The sequence below is a fragment of the Protomyctophum parallelum genome (genome assembly GCF_964188405.1).
Source record: "Protomyctophum parallelum genome assembly, chromosome: 19".
In the NCBI taxonomy this organism is placed as follows: Eukaryota; Metazoa; Chordata; class Actinopteri; order Myctophiformes; family Myctophidae; genus Protomyctophum; species Protomyctophum parallelum.
This window is the reverse complement of record NC_139717.1, coordinates 37,753,771-37,776,640: the sequence shown is the minus strand read 5'-3', so window position 1 is coordinate 37,776,640 and position 22,870 is coordinate 37,753,771. Positions and strand designations below refer to the sequence as shown.

At 43.2% G+C, this 22,870-nt stretch overlaps 1 protein-coding gene across 1 annotated transcript in view; it reads left to right on the top strand.

Annotated features, from left to right (window-relative positions):
• Window positions 1-22,870, top strand: part of LOC310876955 (glutamate receptor ionotropic, kainate 2-like) — a gene marked incomplete at its 5' end in the record, with an annotated part of 75,518 nt that overhangs the window by 9,132 nt on the left and 43,516 nt on the right. Inside the window, 5 exons of the mRNA XM_083790603.1 lie at window positions 1,519-1,686; window positions 2,110-2,367; window positions 7,927-8,108; window positions 9,513-9,566; window positions 12,933-13,106. Of these exons, the coding sequence (XP_083646729.1) occupies window positions 1,519-1,686; window positions 2,110-2,367; window positions 7,927-8,108; window positions 9,513-9,566; window positions 12,933-13,106 (836 nt within the window). The remainder of the gene's footprint in view (window positions 1-1,518; window positions 1,687-2,109; window positions 2,368-7,926; window positions 8,109-9,512; window positions 9,567-12,932; window positions 13,107-22,870) is intronic.

Here is a 22,870-nt window from a genome sequence, read left to right as displayed (position 1 = left end):
ATAATTTAACTCCTGAGAGTGTAAAATGAAACCAAATGGACCCATAAGGGTCCAGATGGTTACCAACTCTACATCATTCAGCTGGGCACCACCTGGAACCCCCTCAAGGACCACTGTTGGTCCCCGGACCACTGGTTGAAAACCATACAGGATTGCGTCATCATATCAGAGTGGACATGTTTGTTAAATGTTTCAAGGTAGAACAATGTGGCCCAGGCCGTAGCGTAACGGTCTGGGCACCGGACTGGTAATCCAGTCGCAGTGTGCCGCGGGTTCGACTCCCGGACCCGACACGGCCTTTACTGCATGTCATCCCCCCATCTCTCTCCCGTTTCCTGTCAGCCTACTGTCTGTCCCTTCAAAAAATCAATAAAAGGCGTAAGCCGCAAAAAAATATCTTAAAAAAAAAAAAAAAGGTAGAACAATGCACTGGGGCTGTAATTCTGGTGTTGCTTATCATCGATCAGCTATGGCAGTGGTTCTCAAGTCTTTTCATGTCCCCATCTGAACATGTTTTGGGGCCCTCATACAATAGATACATAAATGTATGTTGAAAGGTTAAAACCAACGTTTCACATTTTCCCCATATGTTTTAGAATAGCAGATACAAGCTCACCGTGACAGTCCATTGTGAGCTTGTAGATCTGCTATTTTCAAATGGCAATGTATAGTGTTTACTGTTCCGGGTGGGTCAGTAGCCTCATAGCTTCATTTGATTGGCTTCCAGGTCATATATGCTGCTGAGTCTATAGAGTACCGAAGTCCTGATGTCACTCTTTCATCACCTGAACATTGGTTCATCTTAAAATCATCTCAGCACTGTAGTCCAAAAGTAAACAATCTGTCTCTGTGTTATTTTCGGGGAGGTGGCTCGTTCATTTATGATAGTCAGTCACTTATAGGCCTATTTGATGCAGTCTGTTTCTGGCGAAAATGTAACTAATTGGTTTCAGTTGGTGCTATTACGAGATGAATGTCGCAAATCTGTTTACAAAGTTCGTAAAGTCGGAAATTTCCTACAAAATGTCAGAATATTGCCCTGCACCCCCTTTTTGTCTTTTTGTTTTTCTTTCACCAAGATGGTCCTAATATGCCGTCATATTCATATGCACACGAGTAAAACTACCGGGATCATTTGTTTATTTTTGGAACACAGTTCTAATTTGAGTTTTGACGCAATATAAAAAAAAAGGGAATTCAGAATGTGGAGAAAACACAGGTAGGATGTGTAAATTACACTGAAAATTAGTTTGATTACTCAGTGTAATTTCGAGAATAAACAAAACTTGAATGAACATCAGACTTCGGTGCTCTACAGGAGCCACAGTGATCCCATGTGGATCCCGAAATTCACAATTCCACTTGATTACATTTTTGATTTTTGATTGGCTCATGCCAGAACATCCCCAAAATAGGGACACCAGGTCGAAAGTGCTTGAGGAATGTAATTCAAATTCCAGACATGGAAAGGGCTGTTTAAACCTTTTGTTCTTTGTTGTTGTCGTTTTCTCAACTTAGGAGGAATATTTGAATCCATTGAGAGCGGCCCCTCTGGAGCAGAGGAACTAGCCTTTAAGTTTGCCTTGAACACAATCAACAGGAACCGAACCCTCCTCCCCAACACCACTCTCACCTATGACATCCAGAGAATAAACATCTTTGACAGCTTTGAGGCCTCCAGGAAAGGTGAGATATTTGTGCGCTATAGGCTATACAATCTCACACTCCATCAGGTTTGTGACGAATTGAACTTGCACTGCTCATAGATGAAAAACCATTTCTTTGCAAAGTAGGCCTACATTTTTAAGAAGCATGACAAAAATCATTGGCACCTATTTCTTTCTGTTGCTATTTGCAAATTTCCCTTGAATGCATTCGGTTAACTAAATAACAGAATGAAAATGTTCTGTTGGATTGAAGCGCTGCAATTGTACAAAGAATCCTTAAACATCCTTAAAAACAGCAATGGATTACGTGCTGCTTGTTTGATTATGAATGACATGAAATGGCTTTTGGAAATGTAGATGTTAATGTATTTTAACTGTTGGTACAGTACACCTCCCTTTATCACTATCTTTCTCCCTTCCTCTCTCTTCCTCCTGCCGTCAGCGTGTGACCAGCTATCCCTGGGGGTGGCAGCCATCTTTGGGCCATCCCACAGCTCATCGGCCAACGCGGTGCAGTCCATCTGCAATGCCCTGGGCGTGCCCCACATCCAGACCAAGTGGAAGCATCAGGTGTCGGACAACAGGGACTCGTATTATGTCAGCCTCTACCCGGACTTCTCCTCACTCAGCAGAGCCATCCTGGACCTGGTGCACTTCTTCAAGTGGAAGACCGTCACGGTGGTGTACGACGACAGCACAGGTACAGGTACAGTGGGTGTCGACTATGTATTTATTTATTCATCTAGCAGAAATTGTATCAATTGTGCATGTGTTGGTAGTAGTGATGGTGATGGTGACGATTCCGGAATTGAGGACCGTGCGAAAAATAACTATGCAAACTCCCAGCCATGTCAAATGAAAGTACTGTATGGCAATGTCTGAAAGAGGGAGAGATAGAAAGAGGCAGAGAGAGAGACACACCGAGAGAGACAGCGATATAGAGACCGGCTTTCTTCAGAGTTTTTGTATCCTCCTGTCAACTTAGCTTAGGAATCAATAGCTTAACGTTCCGCCTCAGTCCTCCAGGTGAATCCCATGTCAGTCTTCCGTGAGAGTGAGCAAGAGTGTAGTATTAGGGTGGGAGGGGAGGGGCATTTCCTAGAATGACCATATGTCACTTAAGATCAATGCCATTCAGAAGTTTTGTGTGGTAGTGGCTGCCATCAATAAACACAGACATTCATCCACTGAGTTATGTCATCTTGACAAGATGACATAACTATCAACTTCATTATGTACATTGTATGCATTTTACAAGACGAGTGATCCTTTAGCTTGAGTGCTGTTACATTTGTGTGGTTTAGAAGTTAAAGTGAGAAGTGCAAGGAATATTGAGTAAGCTGTGAGCATTGCCAGCCGCCGGCGCTGAGAGAGCAAGCTGTCCCCTGTCCACGTACTGTAAATTCAGTTGTCCTCAGATTATTGGCGACAAAGTCTTTCAGGCAGTTGAGCAGCTGACTCTTACTGCAACCAGCTTGAAATTAAATGCTGCATTTACACGAGAAAAACATTTAACTTGCTCTGCGCTGCTTGGATGCCAGACGTGACAAATGCTTCCCTACTCGATACAGAGCAGTTCCTCTCCTTCGCCCTACCATACAAGAAAACACCCCAGAGACCATTACTCACCTGAGCAGAATTATCCAGTCATGATTCAGAGTCTCACTACATGCAGTACGTCCTCTGCCCCCTGTCCATCAGAGATGCAATGAGTCAGTCCAGACTCCACATTGCTTCCAGTACTCCATGATGATGATGACCCTAAAACATACATTCCTAATCCAGATGCATGGACCGTTAGTCCAGCAGGCTCCCCGACAGTGAGTTGTTGTTATTCGTCTATAGTAGGCTACTCAATTTCTCTGACTACGTGGCTTTGCGTGCGGTTAGGGTTAGGGTTAGTAATGCGCCGACTCGTACCGACGCGTTGGTTGGAATAATGGCAAGCCTGTCATCGTTTCAAGTTCAGTCTCTGAAGTCACAGTTTCACACTGTATAGTCTTTGTAGGATAAGCCTAAGCCACTCCCTATTTTTTGTTGTTTATCTCATTATAATTCACTCATTCTTCCTACTCTAAGTTCATAGTAGAGTTCATGGAATTACAAGTTAAATAGATAAAGAGATAAAAGTTCATGCATAAGTGTATTTAATTTTGTAATGTTAGTCTAACTTTACCAACCGTAGACTGGGGAAGAACTGGCGCCGAGCTGCAGACAGGCCTGGCTTTTGTAGGCTCATCAGGTGATTGCAGACGACATCCAGGTGGGGAGATTGTAACAGGGAGAGAGGTGCTCTGGAGTCCTCTGGTGGCGCTAAAGTGCCCAGAACACCCACAGCACTAACACTTTTCTACTAAAATAGTCACTGTTCCTTGCCTGCCAAATACAGAGCCAGTAAGCACTACAGGATTCTGTCAGTTAATGAGGAAGCCATACATTATTGTGAATGAGGATGCGGGCTGAACAGAAACGTCTTGTTGCAGGTGAGATATCAAAAAGTGGGTTGACAGTGACACATGAAGTAGTATATAACCAGGGAGTATTTTCATAGTGGAAAGTGTTTCTCCACAATGTTTGGTGTAGTAATGTCCTGCTTAGCACTGCAGTAGCCTAGCAGCTAAAGCTAACGTAGTGACTGCAGAGCATGCTGCAGAGGCCCCAAGTTGCTACTGTGTGATTCTACAGTATTTTGTGAAGAATTAATTAATTTCAACAAATTCAACTCACTGTAATGGTATAGAACCAACAGAATTATTTGGGGCACGTTCTTAAATAGCGCAGTGAGCGCACTGTCATAGTGTCATGTGTTTTTGTTATTTTGTTAAAACGAATTTGTGTTTGTGATGACAGCTAGGCCTATGTATTATCCTGTTTATGTCAAGTCACAGTATACAGTAGGCTACATGTTGCTGATGATGCAGTCTGGACAGTGGACACAGAGTGGTGTAGACGAGTGGCGTCATTGAGGTGGCAGAAAACAGTGCTTGGGCGCTGTTCATGCCGCCCTGGAGTGTGACATGCTGGAGTTTGAAATAAATTGTTTTCAACGAGGGCGGCGCAAATATGAGCAATTTTAGGCATGTGTAAATTTCTAAAAAAAAGGGATTTAAGATCATTAAAGCTGGGCTGTTGCCTGAGTCCAGTGCATTCTGCCAACTTCTGGTCCAGGACTTTGTTACACTTTGCCAATAGAAGTCTATGTAGAAGACTAGAGTATCCGTTCACTTCATTGGACTGGCCCAATGAAGTGAACAGAGTTGTCACAACTCTCATCTAATCGGCGCTGGCTAGACGGAAACGTGTCTTAATAGATTGTTTGTGTTTAACTGTCTTGTAGCAGTTCCAGAACGTCCAGTAAAATGAACAAATCAAATCACACTGATATGAACTCAGTCATTCATTGAAGTGTGTAACATCTACACAGTATTCAGAAAACGGTCAAGAGGACAGAGATCAAACAGGCATAATCAAGCACTATTATGCACACAAGCTCGACCAACTGAACATCGAGCCTACAGAGTAATTTAATGTACCATAACAGAGAGATTAAGTTGAAAACCTGTTGAAAGTAGATGTCATTGTAGAAAGCTACAGGTCTGCACCAGTGGTTTTGCTGTGCAAGACAAACTGCACAATTGCACAGGAGTAGGAAACTCTGCGGTGACAATCGCGGTGACAATACCCTCTCCCCGGAGTTGATGAAGCACTGTAGGCCCTATGCTACGTATGTCAGGCTCTGCTTGGTTCTCCCCAATGGCGATATTGGCGAGTTGAGCTCAAAGAGAAAGACAGTGGAGAGAGAGAAAAAACATTCTCAAAACAACAGGCAGTGGAATTTATCACTTTAAAATTGTCAATGTGACTCTCCAGACACATGCCAACTCTTCATGACAATTTATACTTGCTGCATCTTTGTAGTGTTTGTGTAGCTGCGTCGTAAATGTTGTGAATCTTGTCACCATCTCATGTCTATTAGAGATTTTAACTCGCACAGTGACAAGTACACTGACAGCACATGACTAAAAGAAAAATACAAACGTTGAGAGGAGATCCATCTTTAATTAATGTGGGGTCTCTGGTGTGTGTCTACTGTCTACTACCAAAACAAATGTGAAATTTGACAACCCACTAATGTTGTGGGCTGGCTATTTTTTATTGGAACTCTCTTTGGTCTTCTCTCCTTTTGGCTCTTGTTGCATTTCACATTATGATAGACACATCTCTCTTGTTAAGCTTTTCAGATGTTTATCAAATATATTTTTCATTTTGAATATTGTTTTAGATTATTGATTTTTGTAAATGATAATTGGTTGCCCCTCCTTAGGTACCCTGATTTGAAGACTCACCTCTCTAAATACAGATTATTCTATGCATCATTGCGATTCCCCAGCCCAGCATTATTCCTTCTCTTTGCTCTCTTCTCTCTGTTTCCTGTAACTCTACTATTATATCCTATCTAAATATTTTTATAGCAAAAACTGCCCCCCCCCCAAAAAACAAACAAACAAACAAACGAACATACAGTAGCAGTTGAAATTGTTATAGTCACAGTTTTCCTGCTGTATGTCTTAATGATCAAGACTAAAATACAGAGCTCCACTTAGACTGTCCTCCCTGTCTTGCAGCGTGCCTCTAGCTAACATTTCAGGGGATGACCATCTTACCACCATCGGCGCCTGTGCTGGACGACGCCCCTGGGAGCAGTCCCACTCGGCACTCGTTTGCCTCCCTCGGACTCATCTCACAGTCCTCTCCAGCTCATTTCCTTCCCTCGTCTAATCCAACACCTCAATGCTCTGATGCACCCGTCGTGATTGTTCTGATGACATGCCAGAGGTCCTTTTTTAAAAGTTTGCATGACAGGGGCGAGTTTTGAGCTTCGACGTCTCCTCTAGGGAAGTGTCTCCGCTGTAACTCACCGGGAGACCCCAAGAGTGTCTAACAGTTGGTATGAGACTTCCATCCCTCTCAGCCCTGTCCCAGGCCAGTCCCTGTAATCACACGGCTTCATGCTCCAGGGCCTCAAGTGCCACTGATTGGAGTCTATCTGACGGCTGGCAGGAGAAACTATCGGAGGGGATAAAATATTCACACTTGGCCGTCGGGGGATCCAACAGAAAGTCTGAAGGCATTAGGCCAGAGCCTACAAACATCCACAGAGTGTATCCCAAAGGCTGAGCTCCCCGCCCTGACAGATTTTTATTTATTTATTTTTGCCAAAAAAAACACTCCTCCGGAGTATCTATCTACCTATCTACCAGGATTACTTGAGGGGAGATCCGGAGGAGCGTCGGGGGGCGACATGCTGCTCTGCACAACAAGGCCTGCACATTCCTATTTCACAACAATCTTTCTAGAACCCCTGGGAGACTGAGCCCCACTCACAGTTGGACCAATAAACTGCACACACTGCACTTCATCTATAAAAGAAAGAAAGAAAGAAAGAAAGAAAGAAGCTGAGCCATCTTAAAGAGGTCCTACAGAAAGAAAAAGAAAATCCTATCTACCTCTCCAAACCATCCTCTCTCCATCCATTTTATATCCATGACAAGTAATCATTTCTCCCATCAATCTGGGCCCTTTCACGCCTGGTCTCTGAAGTTCTCTTTGGAGAGAAAAAAAAGTCATTGTAATCTCAGCACAGCACTGCAGAACAAGAGAGAGAGAGGGGGGGGGGGGGGGGGGGGTAGAGAGGTAGAGAGAGAGAGAGCTTTCTACCTGACAGTGTGAGGGGGGGTTGAAAGGTGAAGATAGTAGCACTATGTGATGGCACACAGTCACAGTCACAGTAGGTCTCCCTTTGGGGAAGTAGACAGGCAAACAGAGCCCTTTTCTTATCAGAACAGATCTGAAGTGCATGTGAGAGGGGCGGCATAGACCCTGGCTTTCCATCAAGATGAAATTGGATCTATTCAGTGCTATTACTGGTTACAGCCTTGTGTGAATCCCTCATACAGTAGCAAGGATGACATTTCTGTACGAGGGTGTTTGGGGTGCTTTCAGTATAAAATAATGTGATGCGTTCCGATGCGTCCGTGTTAAATTATGTTTATAGGACTGTAGTACACTCTGTGCTTGCTTGCTTGCTTGCTTAAGTGGAAGGATCAATTGCCTATAAGCTTTTACAACCTCCCTCGCCATCACCATTACTTCTAAAACTGTGAAAGATTTACTCCCATTAATGCTGCATCTTTTGAAAATAAGATATAAATCTGCAAGCTTCAGTGTTTCCTTTCAGCACATGTCATTGTGTCTGCAGGGCTCATTCGACTGCAGGAGCTGATCAAGGCTCCGTCACGATACAACATTCGCTTGAAGATCCGTCAGCTGCTCGTCGAGACCAAGGATGCCAAGCCACTTCTAAAGGAGATGAAGAAAGCAAAGGAGTTCCACGTGATCTTTGACTGTGGGCATGAGATGGCCGCCTGGATACTGAAACAGGTTTGATGCCTCCTGAGGTGTGCCCTTATCATGAACCATGGAGACTCATTAGTTTGACTTTCTTTATAAATGCAAGTGTACTGTAACTGTACTGTCTCAATTAAATTCTAATCCCAAATTGAATGAGAATAGGGCATATGGTATCATGATGAAGATAAAAGCCCATTTCTAAATGGGCTGAAATTAATTCTGAAATGAATCTGCGACTACTCCAGCAGTAATGACATACAGTATAGCATTGCTACAGTATGTCATGTTTTGTCTCATATACAAGATTTTAAGATTCGCAGGAATCTCACAATCAATTAGTTTCCTCTAAAGAACCCTGTATTATGTACTTCTTCTCTAAATCTGAATCATTCCGATTTAGATAGCTAATTCCTACCCTATCTCTTTTTGAGGGACGCTAGCCCCTCCTATACAGCTTTAATGTATGTGTTGTCTGAACAAAGAAAATGCCATAGACAATGAACGGAGAATTTACGTCATATGTGTCTGAGCAAATCGGCATATGTATGTCGGTGGGAACCCTTGGCCAATAAGGGACCACCATGGTTGCTCTCCATTGTGCAACATCACAGGCATTTAGACGTCACTCGCCTGGTCCAGGTTCGCAGAAGTTTAATTTTAAATAGTCTCATATAAGCATTGTGATCCAAAAATAAATAAACTGTCTCAGCGATATTGTCAGTGTCTCTGTATCGTCTGTTTCTAGCGAGAGAATAAAAAGAGGCTTTGCGTTGAGTTGTTAACATCAGTCTGAATGCACAGATCGGATCTTATCACTTTGGATTTGAATCGATGTGACTGCAGTCTAAATCCGGCCTAAGGCCTTGCAGTCACATTCATTCGGTCAAATCTGATTTATTTCTCAAATCTGATCTTTTGACCCGACCATTCACACATTTTCAAGTGACCAGATCTGATTTGCGTGTTCAGACTGGCAGCCAAATCCAGCCTGAATCAGATCTGTGCCACATCCAGATTGGAATCTGGAATCTTGATTTGTTTAAATAAGTCTAAATGCAGTCACATACAAGTCATGGAATCTGATTTAGATCAAGTTGTTGCATTCAGTATAAATGCATTCAGCCGAATGTTGTTGGGAGCGTTTTACTCATTGCTGGATGTCTGAATAATACCATTTATTTTATTAAAATGTTGACATATGATTGCTTATAGCTACTTTAAAAGTAAAACATGTTCTTCTCTTTTCAGTTAAAGGATGCATTTGCATGAATGTTTTACACTAATGTGCTTTTATATGAAACCATTCAGCTGCTTCTCTCCTCCCCGGGGTACATTTCGCTAAATCTTAAAGTGTTATTTAACAGGGTGTAATAAAGAAAGTGTTGAAAGGAAGCATTCTGAAGCTTTGTCCTTGCTCGTCTTTCCTCTCTGTAGGCTCTGGCTATGGGGATGATGACAGAATACTATCACTACATTTTCACTACCCTGGTGAGTTCTCCAGCTCCTCAAAGGCCTGTTGACTTATAAAAATATAATAACAATCTAATTTGATATGCTCTCTGTATTGCATTGACTATACGCCTACGGTGTTATGGAGTCGTTTGATGATGTGTAGGCTACTAGTACAATTCTCAGTGTTAATTTAACTCGGAAGATAGATAATTGACATTCACGATTTTATTGTTTGTGTGAATACATATAATTGAGGCAATCCATGTTCACATCCATACATTGCTGAAAACATGCAATCAGTCTGCCTTACAATATAGAACATTTTCAAGCCAGGAATTACATTTGAGTAATTTAGCTCACTAAGCCTAAGCTAATAGGCAAAACAAACGGGTCGCAATGTGAACCGTTGAGAGCTGCTATTTTCACTATATTTGTTCATTATAATAAAGTACTTTTCCCTTCTTTGAGTCAAAAGTACAATATATCAGCCTTTGAAATGTAGTGGAGTCAAAGCAATCCAAGTACCGTACAGATGCTAAGTAAATGTACTCACTGTTTCCATATTATCAACTAAACTACTTTTGTTTCTGCTCTGAAATCTGTAGCATTAACTGAGTTATCCAGAAAACAGAAACAATTGCAAGATCACAGGAAACCAAAGCAGTTCAATATCATATTTTATTCTGACACCCTGGTGGCGATTGAAGTTCTCCCTTTGATCTAGCCACTGCAAAGATTGCATGCTGTACGGAGTGTACGCTCCGGGATGAAGAGCAGTGCGTTTCTCCTGCACTGAGTGGACTGAGAGCTCATAACAGCCTGTGTGGATGAGGCTAGCGACCCATTTGGACTATTATAGCCTTAACAAACGAGATGGCACGCTGTGTTTGGAGCACTAAAGGGAATGGGGCTGATGGGGGGAAAAAAGGCTGCGGGAAATCTGACCTGGAATCTGTTGGCGAGAAGTGGTCATGTACAGAAACACAGCTTCTGATGTAACTACCTGTGGTGCTATTTAGAGTAAGTGGCCACCCAGAAGCCTGGCTTGGATGTTCGAGGCAAGGGAGGGGGGTGGGAGGCATTGGCCGGTTTTAGGCCAATTCCTCTATCACATTTAGACCTGAGGACGATTGTACAAATGCTTTTCTATCACTGCGCAAAGAGCATGGAATACGGATGTGTATATATTAGAGCTGGGACTCGATTAAAAAAATTAATCTAATTAATCAGAGGCTTTGCGATTAATTAATCTAGATTAATCGCATATCATTATTTGACCCGAGAACAGTGAGAAAGCAATTTTTTTAAATGGATTTTGGTATACTAGTGAATCAATGAATTGTGAATACATAAGTTTAAGCAATAAAACATTGTTTTTGTAGTAATAGGGGTAATAATTCTTTATTGAATAATTGCACACAACTGTGCTGTAATCCACGCTACCATCGGATAGCCTTTTAAATCCTATTTCCAATCCACGGGGACAAGCAAAGTGATCTCAGCGGCTTCCCCCAGTCTGGTGAACTGTCTGCGGTTTCTGGTGGTGTTATTGTCTGAATAGGACACGGACACTTGGTGCGCAGGTCCGTCTGAAAACTGTCCAGTGACAATGTTCCGCGGTGAAAAAAATAGTGCGATTAAAATGCGTTAATTTTTTTAATGCATTAATTTTTCTGTAGTTAATTAATCGTAATTAATCGCAATTAGTCCCGGCCCTAGTATATATATATACTGTATATATATATATATATATATATATATATATACAGGAAACTCCCGTTAAACTTTCCAACAAACTCCGGTAAACTCCCGAATTGTACCATCACACCTGTATAATACCGTATATTACTGTATATGCCTGCTAAAGTTGAGGTTTATGGGGAAAATCTAGTGCCCATAATTGCCCGTTAACTCCTCAATCGTTCTCAAACTTGTTTATGTCAAGGACCCCCAAGAATATATGTAATTGGCCGCCGACCCCCATCTGAAAATATATTGTTCCAGGGACCCCCCCAGAAGCAAAGATTTGAGTTAAAAAAAATCGCTCTGAAAGTATTCAAAGATTTGCGCCACGATTTTCAAGATTTTCAAAAATAGCAGATCTACAAGCTCGTATAGCGCGGCACCGAGTGCCATGCTATGAGCTTGTAGATCTGCTATTTTTCAACAGCTAAAGTATAACAGAATGCTGGGTTCCCGTCCAGAATGGGCTATTCTGGCCAGTGCCTCGCGGCGAGGAGGCTGGCCATGAAGGCTGCTGTGTACCGGTACCTAATTGCCATGCTGCCTTCACAGTGCTGCAGCAAACACTGACCATTGCACCCCCCCCACCTTTACCTGTCCTCCTCACCCGCTGTTCCTCTGTCAACTGTTCAGTTGAATCCCAGAGACATCTGCCTGGTCAGAAGCCAGGCACTCTGCACACCGGACGACTGGGATGTCCTTTCACTTCCACATGATAGATGGCGGCCCACACGCCTGTAACCTTGAAAGCCTTGGCTTAGTCAAGGCCACGTACACTGCCTGAGTGCGAGATAAAATGCCTCCCTAAAATACCTTCAAACACGCAGGCCTTCACTCTCTTGCCTCAATGCTATATCTGGCACGCAAATGCTGCTTTAATTTATTGCAGGTGAGAGCAGGTGCAAAATAAGCAGACTACGGCCAATGATAGGCAATTCATTATCTCCTTGTACTGTAGGGTGTAGACTACACCGCTACAGTATATACACTTGACTTACTATCATCTAGTGCAGTGTTTCCCAAACAGTTGTTTTCGTTCGTTTCTGACATTCTTTTGTTTATTTTTATTTTTTTATTTTTTTATTTGACAGGGTAGGGACAAAGCTCATTAATCAACATGTCAGTTAGCCGAAGCTAAATTTCATCTGTAGTCCCTGGGCAGGCTGATAAATGATAAATGATAAAAAGTTGGTTAAATTACTGTGTTTTGTTATGGCTTTTCTGTAGCTCCGCTTAGCTCATCATAACATGAGCTGCTGTAGCCACTCGTGCTGCGTTGCGCCGTTCAGAGTATGGGGTTTTACTCCCATTGGTATAGGAGGCAGCCAATCATGACTATAGGTCGCTAGTGAGGCAGCCAATCGTGACTAGGTCGTGTTTAGAGTCGTTTTTACGGTCGCTACAAGCCCCAAACCTGATTGAAAGCCAGGTTAGCATCTGGCAAAAAACAAACACGTTGTGAGCTTGTAGATCTGCTATTGTTACTAGTTTGGGTCCCGGAGAGACGTAACATTTCTATTTTTGGTCTCGAGCTAAAATGTTTGGGAAACACCGATTTAGATTTAGTGCAACACTGGCTTGGTTTGAGTGAGTTTGGTTTGAGTGTAAATACTCCCATAAAGGCGTGGGGTAATAAAGGTCATCTTTTGGTTATTTCAGGATCTTTTTGCCCTGGATATGGAGCCGTATCGCTACAGCGGGGTCAACATGACCGGATTCCGGATCCTCAACACGGAAAACGCCCAGGTGACGTCAATCATCGAGAAGTGGTCCATGGAGCGGCTACAAGCCCCGCCCAAAGCGGACTCCGGCCTGCTGGATGGATTCATGACGGTAGGTTCAGTCTGCTCACGCTGCCATAAACACCACTGTGCTCGCTGCCACAGGGCTCATTTGGACGGAACATTTTGATTTCGTTTTATTCATAGTACTTTGCAGCGGTGTAACGGTGATTTTATTTTCCCGGGACCACGGTTAATTGAATGACGCCACGTGCACGTGTTCACACTCGCATGTGCCTAATCATAAAACAACAGTAACAACTAGGCTACTGTAGTAGTGTGTTGTTAGTCTTACTGTTGTTACTAGCACAATACGCTACTCTACTGGTTCCGACAGCTCGACACTATAGCCTATGTGCCTACAACAGAACTAGCCTACATTACTTAACAGGCCACACACATGGACCACTGATAGGCACGACTTGCGTCGGCAGACGCTGGGATTGGGGATTGGTTCTAGTGTGCACGCACATGCACCGTACCGTGCCATACCTGCAAGTGCGTGTGATAAAATGGTATACCACACCGTGATACTGCGTTCTATGAGCATGACACCACGGTCGACGCACCTTTTTCGTCATGGTTTTAGTCAACCAAATGAACACTGCTTGCAGCCATGCACAAACATGACAGCTACAGTATACTTTACAGCTGAGAGTTCCAACAACCGAGTAAACTGTTAGCTGTGTATTATATGACAACGTTTTGCGGTGCTTCTGCACCTCAAGCACTTTTTGCTATGCGTGTTTGCAGAATAACTGATAAAGACGGAAGACAATAGTGTAAATAGCCAGAATCCATGCTTTGAAATATGCCGCGGCTAAGGAACTGGGCTGTGTGAGTGTTCTAAGTTGCTTCACAGATGGACTTGCAATGGCTGCAGCCAGAGAGGGGGGCTCTCGGGATGGGACTGGGAGAGGGTCAATTGTTGCAGCAGCTAGTTGGTAGTTTTTATCAGCTTGCTCAGAGCTGACCATGTATCAGGCAGCTCATACTTCAACACACAGCTCCTCTTACCTCAACAATTCTCATTCAACTCTTCTCTTCTTTTCATTTCTACGCTTTTTCACCATTGACTTTGGCTATATCCTTAATATATAATAATGTAATATATAATAATATAATATATAAGCCGAGACGTTACCCCCCCCCCCCCCCCCCCCCCCCGCTCTCCCTTAGCCTGGAAGGACAACAAGAGAAGCCGAAATGCTTGGAATGTTAAAATCTCTCTCTCACACACACACACACGCACACGCACACACAGCTGCAAGCTGATATAATATGACTACGAGTCATTTCTTGTTTTGGGGAGGGTAGTAACTCCTGCGTCTAAATTCAGTAATGAGTCAATGCGAAAGGTAATGGCCGTTTATCTGCCCTGCCACCTCTCGCAACTCTCCTCTGGGAACGTGGCCAGAATATGACAATCTGTCTGTGCTGCGCATGCTGAGAGAGAGAGAGAGCAAATTGGATGGGAATAATGGCCTTGGAGGGTTTTTTTTTTCCTTTTAGGATGCCATCCAAAAAAGCGTGCAACGAGGTGATTTGAAAGTGAAATAAAAAAGAGTCGGCCATGGACGTTCAAGGACTTTTTCTGTGGCTCCAATGCCACAAACAACATTCCACAGTCCCCTTTTGTTGTTGTTTTGTTTTAGTTTGACCAGTTTTTTGCTTTTCTAGCTGCGTGTAAAATCTGAGAATTGTTGGAATCATAAGCCCTATAATATTGTCACTGTGTTTCAACATCAATGAGTGTCTCAAATCAACAAATGGCTGTCTATTATACATATCCATATGTCAATCAATGACCTAATCCACTCTTAGAAAAGGAAAAGATTACAAAAATATAAGCTTTTTATACTTTGCTATGATGTCTTGCCAAAAATGTTTCCCCCTCAACCATCAACATGCTGATTCTAATTCTATTACATTATGCACAATAACAAGCAGTGGTTAGGAATGCAAAAAGATTAATGAAATGCATAGAGAGATTAAACGTCAGCTGATGATATTTCTTCTCTCCGTCGGAAATTAATGGATATGAGTGGAGGATGTGGAATTGATTAATTAGCGTGGCATGAATCATTTTGTCAGATGCTAGAGTACATATTGACAGATCCCACTGGACTAGAACCGCCTTTAAATAATAAATAATACGTCCAACGGCTCATGCAAGCTTGATAAACTACTTCATTAGTGAGCTCTATTTATAAGTCCGAGCAGTGATGTATTTTCTTTCCGGAACGTTCGTCCCCACAGGATTCAATATAACGACGGAAGTAAAAATGTACAGGATGATGAAAATTCATAAAATATGAATCGGATGTTTTGCCGGAATTGGCCTGAGTGGGGAAAATTCCTCTGGTGTTTCAAAAACATTGCATTTTTTTTCCTTTTAGAAAAAGAATGAATTGTAGTTTAATAGTTTAATAATTTGCCATTTAACGTGCGGGTCTCTTTTGCAGCGAATCATTAAATGATGAGCTGGCAGAGGGGGGTCTACGGCAGAGGGGGGGGGGGGGGGGGGGGGGGGGGTCTGCGGCAGAGGGGGGTCTGCGGCAGAGGGGGGTCTGCAGCATCCTACTGCGCGTGACCTTCCAAACATCGCTTCTCATACCTTGTTCTCTTTCTCGTTCTCGATGCCGAAGCCTCACCGCTCAGGCTCCGGGGCTCGTTTTGCGCTCGCCTCCTCTCTGTGACCAGGCAACAGTTTATGTAGCCATGGTTTTAATGGTTACAGGGACAACGGCCATCTCTGTCACACAGCAAGGTGACACGGAGGATTGATTGAGTGAGATGAGGGCGGGGGGGGGGGGGGGGGGGGGGGGGGGGGGGGGGGGGGGAGAGAGAGGATGCGCAGCGGGAGATGAGCAGTGAGAAGACGAAGTGAAATGGAGGAGGAGTGGGGGCAGAGCGAGGTGGAGGAGATTTACTGTTAGACATATAAGGAGAATTCCAGAATAACCATTTTCTTACCTTTTTTTAATGTCATTATTGTCCAATAGAGCACCGAAGTCTGACGTCACTTTCAGTAGAGGGCGTCAGTCCCCAGGTTCATTTTTTTAGTTGCATTGAAATCGCCATAGGAGGATTTTTAGATTACTTTATAAGAACTGTGTTTGTAAAATAAACATGTCCATCCCGGCCGCTTCACTCATATGGATATGAAGAATCAACTGACTGAGAGAAAACGCTAATGTTACTGCTACTGAATTAGTTACATTTTCGCTAGAAGCAGACTGTATCATATATGAGTGACTGACAGTTGCAAACGATACAGAGACACCTTCCTGACAATAACGCCGAGACAGCTTGTTTATTTTTGGACCACAACGCTTATAGTAGAGTGGCCACCGGTGAAAAAAATGACATAACTCAAATCAGAGCGCACTGCAGCTCCGTCATGCAACATGTGCATGCTCGGTCACACGCTAATAAATCGTTTATTTTTTTATTGCTCGAAATTCTTATTTTTTTCTACACCGTCTTTCATAAATATCAAATACGATGGGACGCACAGTGGTTTTTTCCCCCAAAGGGGCTTCTGTAAAAAGGAGACCGAGCCTATGACCCAGCGCGCATACTTCAGTCTGTGTCTGTCTCAGTGCCCTCTCAGTGTAAACAATGATTTTGTACTCGCGAGGTCAGATTAAAGTTATATTAAGCTCCAAACATCGTCCATTAGCTTGATCTGAGCTCTATGAATGCTTTAGATCGCGTGCGTGTACGTGGAGATGTTGTATATTCGATGACGTCACACCATGGTATTTGTGTAGAGTGAATGAGCGTACCACATGCGCTCTTCACAGGTATAGATGGCGTTTAAGTGGTACTGAATTTGCAGCTCAACAAAAGCTAATCCATCCTAGTGTATGAAGGTGACGGAGGACGATGTCACGATAAATTAAAATCTCCACGATACGATTATTGTGTGTGTTTTTTTATCACGGATCACGATAAACGATAATAACGATTATTATCGCCCCATTCCTACTTGTGACCCATAAAACTAGTCCAAAACACAGATTCAATGTATAATCACAGTGGCTATGGGTGAGTGAGACCTTCAGACAGACAGTGCTCTCTGCTGTGTGAGGGAGAAGCCTTATAATGAGTCATATAATGAGACCTACTAGTAGTACAGTATGTCAGCCTGACCAAGAAACCCACTCTGCGTGCGTGCGTGCGAGTGTGCGTGCTGTGTGCACGTGTTGGGTATATTTGTCTGTACAGTCACTATCTCCATAGTAATTATCAGTCCAAACTGTCGTCTTCATCCTCGATTTGCCAAGCGGCTGAGTTGTAGATCAACAGTGTGTCCAGTACACGTACTTGTGTATGATAGAGAGATAGATAATGGGTGCTTTGTTATTTTCCCCCCCATGTACTGTAATTGTTGCCTGCAGCTAATTAGATATTTGGTTGTAATCCTTTCTGATGTGAGTGCTGTTAATTCCCCGTCCTCTCAAGACTCGGTCTTAATTGAAAATTATGTTTTCCCAGTAGTTTCCCTCGTTAAGGCCGCTTGAGGCAAACGCTTTCTTCACGTAGCGTTTCACTGAGCTGTGTAACCTCTGCACGTTCTTGCCTTTTCCTTATACTTTTACCCATGTTTTCCTGACAGTGTAGCGATTGCCAATTAATTCCGCCCTGAATACTGTGGCCGTTGTCACCGCCGACCCGAGGAGTTGAAAGACCACGTGCCTCCGAGCCACAGGGGTCCCTAGTGCAGTGACAAGGACGCCGTGATCCCTTCACACCCACTATAGCAGCGCCAACGGCGCTCTGTGGAGCGCCCGGCCGAGCCTGCATTGCATGAGCTTGTAGATCAGATATTCTATATCTGGTGGCTGAAGTGGTTAATGTATCTGAATGTCCACTGGTTAATCAGTTCCCAAACATTTTTGGCCATGCACCCACTGTTACGTACCTCCCAACCTAGCTGACGCACCCCCCAGATGGATTTTTCTTTTTTGCATAAGCTGTAGAGACATATATTTCCTATCCATATATGCACACATGAATATGGCATATATACAGTATGCAGCATAGGCTATATTCTACACATATATATATATACAGTTTGGGAACCACTGGTGTATGTTTTGTAATTAATATCAAAATCTACAAAGTAACTATAACGTTTTAAAATAATTGTAGTGGAGTAAAAGTACGATATTTGTCTCTGAGATGTAGTGGAGTAGAAGTAAAAGTACTGAAAATTGAAAATACTGCCGTAACGTAAAAGTACATCAAAACTGTACTTACCGTAAGTACAGTACTTGACTAAATGTACTTACTGCAGTTACTTTACAGCACTGAACATGACACAAACATGAACATCTGTGAGAGTTAGATTAGCATACAACATTTAGCTGTGTGTATATGCATACACCGCAAATCTCCTTAGATAAATCAAGCAATTAAACAAAACATTTGTGCACAATGCATGCTCGCAAGCCCCTTTTGTCCTCCCCTCTCCAAAGCAGCCAGTCCAGTTGTAAAACACTGTGTGCCTCGGCTGCCTATAAACACGGAGAGACAGTTGGCTGGTGGCTGCCGGATTTTGGTAAGCTCACTCATCATAATGAGTGAGATCGAGGCAGCAGCTAAATTGAATGAGAGATTATGAAGACAGAGAAAAAGAAGAGTCTTAGAGAGAGTGTGTGAGAGATAGAGAGAGTTGTATGAGTGAGTGACAATTAAAACCTATGTAAAAAAGTATGTAGGACAGTAGGAACCATTCTTATAGAGACAGAAGGTCATCAAGCAGACATTAGAGCATACTGTAGATCTCTGAGTCTGCTGTCCTGAGTCCTCTATAGTGCCATGCAGGGATCAGGGAGGAGTTTAGCTTATTCTGGTTACCATTTCCCTTTCCCTATAGTAGTAGACTGTTAGGCTACATTTTCCAGCCTCACTGTGGAGACATATACCGTTGTACTGTAGATCTAAAATAATTAAATAATTTTAACGTGAGGGGAGGGGAGACGGCTATCAGATCAGAGCACCTGAACAAGCGAATAATAATAATACCACCACCGTCGATCCAGAGCCATAGAGTAGAAGAGTTGTGACTTGTGGCAAGTCAAAGATAGTAGAGAGATGGAAGATGGTGTGACAGAATACACACCAGCGTCACCGACAAGCAAACTTACGACTTACAGACTGGCAGCCAAGTAGCGAGAAATACTGGCGCCTGCCGTGGGTGTTCCGTGGCAGCTGTCGCTGTCGGAAAAAAATGCACTCACTCTCGCTCCTCTTTTTATCCTGAATCTAGAGAGAGATAGAGAGAAACAGACAGACAGAGAGAGACAGTTTCAGGTGGAACAGCCCTCAAACCCTCCATGCCGCCCACACACTGAGCAGCAGCATGGAGCCACCTGTGAGGAGGCACAGGGTCCGTGTCTATTATTATGCTGTGTGTGTGTGTGTGTGTGTGTGTGTGTGTACGTGTGCGTATACAAAAACAAATTGTATATTGCTCGCCATGACCATATTGTCGTCGACCTAGTGTCTGATGCAGTTTGAAAATATATGCCAACCGGTGCAGAAATGTATAAACATTCAAGAGTGTTACCGGATTGGTTTATTGTGCATGCAATGTCTTTGCTAACATCTCAAATGCACCTGATGATGTTTTTGTTGACACCAGCCACAAGGAAGTCCTGATATTGGAGGTGGGCTGTGTCTTTGATTTGTACATGGACCTGGCATTCCAAGATAACTATTCTACTGTAAGCACCGACCATTTCTTGGAATCATAACAAACCCCGGGTACCAATGTAGATTTGTCATACTGATATTTGGAAGCCTGGGCCATGTCCATAAACTGACCCCGAGTGGCCTAACAATAGCTGGTCTTAATAGAAGTCATAAGTCCAACATACAGTATGTTGACTGGTGCATCAGGGTCCGTGAAGCATGAGGCGCCCAACACAGGTGTTCGACAGGTAATACAAAATGTAACAAAGGGGATTGTGTTGAGTAAAAAGGTTACTGTGCAGGTCTGCTTTTGTTCGGTTTTTATTTAGTTTTGACTCCACTGCCAAGGTATACTGTTTCCAGTTATTCACTTAGGAATTAGGTCAGTCATGGTAAATTAATAATCAGTCAAATGAGTGTTCAATTTCCAAACGCATCGTAATCACAAGCATTCTTGTGAATCACGCAGTACTGTAGTTAAGCATGCATGCATCTGAGGTAAGCATGCTTACTATATCCACGCTTACTAGCCTATATATCCCACGTAAGCACTCATCCGGAGGAAAACATCTTTTCAAAGACGACACAGCTGCTAGTTAATGTTGCGCAGCGTTTGCAAAGTCTGCATTTACCTTCAGGGATTCCGTCAGACCGACGAGACCATTCAACTCTAGCATCAGCAGAGTAGCGTCTACCGATGTCACCTCTCATTTAGAGGACATCTGAAAAGACCACAATGCAGCCACCTGCCCCTTAGAGGCGGGTGGTTGAATATATCAGTTAATGGGTTCAAATGGATATATTAAGAAGATGAAGATTTGACCAAGACAGGCTGCCACACTCACTCTCATCAGTCAGAAGAACGCTCTCTAAATGTATACAAATGGAACCAAATGTAGCTCCGCTCCCCAATCTATTTGTGAATGCAGTATGGACACAGCTAGAGCTAGCAAACATATAGTCTAACCAAATCTCACAGGAACAAATGTGTTTGTGTCTTATGCTTGGTTGGAGGTTAAAGAGGGCGAATTGACTATAAAACACAACTAAATGTTATCCACGACCACAAGCTTTAAGTATTTATATTCATCAATCATCTGTCGAATGGGTTAGGAATGCTTCCTACTCCAAAAACAACTTCACGGTATGAACCTGTGTACAGTATGTGACGGCTGAACTTTTGCATGTATAGATGGACAAACACAGAACATTAGCATTAGATCATGGCCATTTCTGTTGCCGGCATGAGATTGAAAGAATCAATGTTGTGCCTCTCTTTCGATATATTATGCACTGTTCGTTCTCCTGTTGGAGATGGACATGACATGCTGCTGCTGTGCCAGTCACGCACTTTACACACTGTAATGAGGCCTCTCCGGTCATGTAATGTTGTAATGTAACACTGACATGACAGCGGACAACAACATCTGGTGCACTTGGACTTGGTGCACTCATATTTTCCTCATTATTTTATATTACTTTGAGATTGATTTAGGTGGTTTACAAGTTATCCAGCAAACATGAAACCTCTAATTGTTTGTGAAATTAATCAAATCCTTGGAAGACAAAACTTGGCAGAAGAGTTGTTCATCAGTGGGACATCCATTTAGTTTGGAGGTCTTCCAAAGATGTCTGTGAATAAATAAAGACATACTTATTGTCTCCACCAGGCCGAAGGCATGGGGAGAGAGTATGTTTTGCCCTCCGTCCGTCCGTCGGTCCGTTAACGGCTAATCTCCGGCAACTTTGCGCACACACTCCCTGGATGCCAACGACAAACCTCTGCCCCAAATTTTCCAGAACGGCCTGTTATAGCACCACCATGAGGCAGATTTTCACATTTTTACCTATAAAGAAATGTACCGATCGCACACTCCCTAGAGGCCAAGGACAAACCTTTGACCTGCATTTTTCACATCTGCCTTTTATAGCACCACCAGGAGGCCGACTTATGTAAAACACATTTTTTTTATATTACACCTCCAGATTCTGTCCAAACATGGCGTAAAGAAAAATCAAAAAAGCGTAAGAAGAAATGGCACCGTTTCACATTGTTACTCTTGTCAACAACGTGCATTCCCTGCTGGTTTGAAAAATTATAATACGGCGTAATGATGCCATTTCCTGTACTGGTCATTTGTCATCTTTCTGGCCATGTTGGCTTGTGGCGGACATTTTTGTCAACATTCCACTTTTGCCACGGACATGAGTGGACAGTCAATAACATGACCAGAAACACATGAATAGAATGCCCTCAAACTCTGAGAGAACCAAATGGACCCCAACTGGTTCATTTGGTTCCATTTGAACACTCAGAGTTATGGGGGTCTTTGCAAATAAAACATTTGAGAACCACTAGTACTAGGCTATTTGTGGAATATTTGCCATAGTGATTGACATTGAGTTACGTGGGTATTATGATCAAAATAAGAACATTACATAAATGGTGTGTAAAACAAAGTTAAACGTTTTACCACAGACATGGCCAAGTCTTTGCCACAGACATGTTGGTGACCCCCTGGTGGGGACTCATTTATTGTAATCCGTCACCCCATGGAGTCTATCTCAATACTGCATACGGATGGCATGTTAAATGGGGCTGACGATACATGGCACCCCTCACAGCAGTCATGCGCTAGCAGACACAACATGCAGTCATCATAACACAGGTGCCACAAACACAAACGCACTCGCAGCAACAACAACACCGTTTGAAGGGAAAACATTGTTGGCCTGCGGGTGCCGTGGCAACCTGCTCTCCCCATCCCCCACCTAACTGTTACAGACATTATGGCACTGCAGTCGCTTTTATTCCTAATATCAATCTGACAATCCGCCCTACAGCCCGCTTTATAGCCCACCTCGTCTTTCTTACGATGGTGTACTGTACACTGTACACTGTACAGTATAGCAGCATGCCGGGGATAGCTAATGTACAAGCTCTCTGTGTGGCATGCTTTATGTTTTTTTGTGGTTTTCCCCTTTTTATTTTATATATATTTTTAGAGGGATAGACAGTAGGCTGACAGGAAATGGGGAGACAGATGGGGGGGGGGGGGGGGGTGGCGTGCAGTAAAGGCCGTCGGGATCGGGAGTCGAACCCGCGGCACA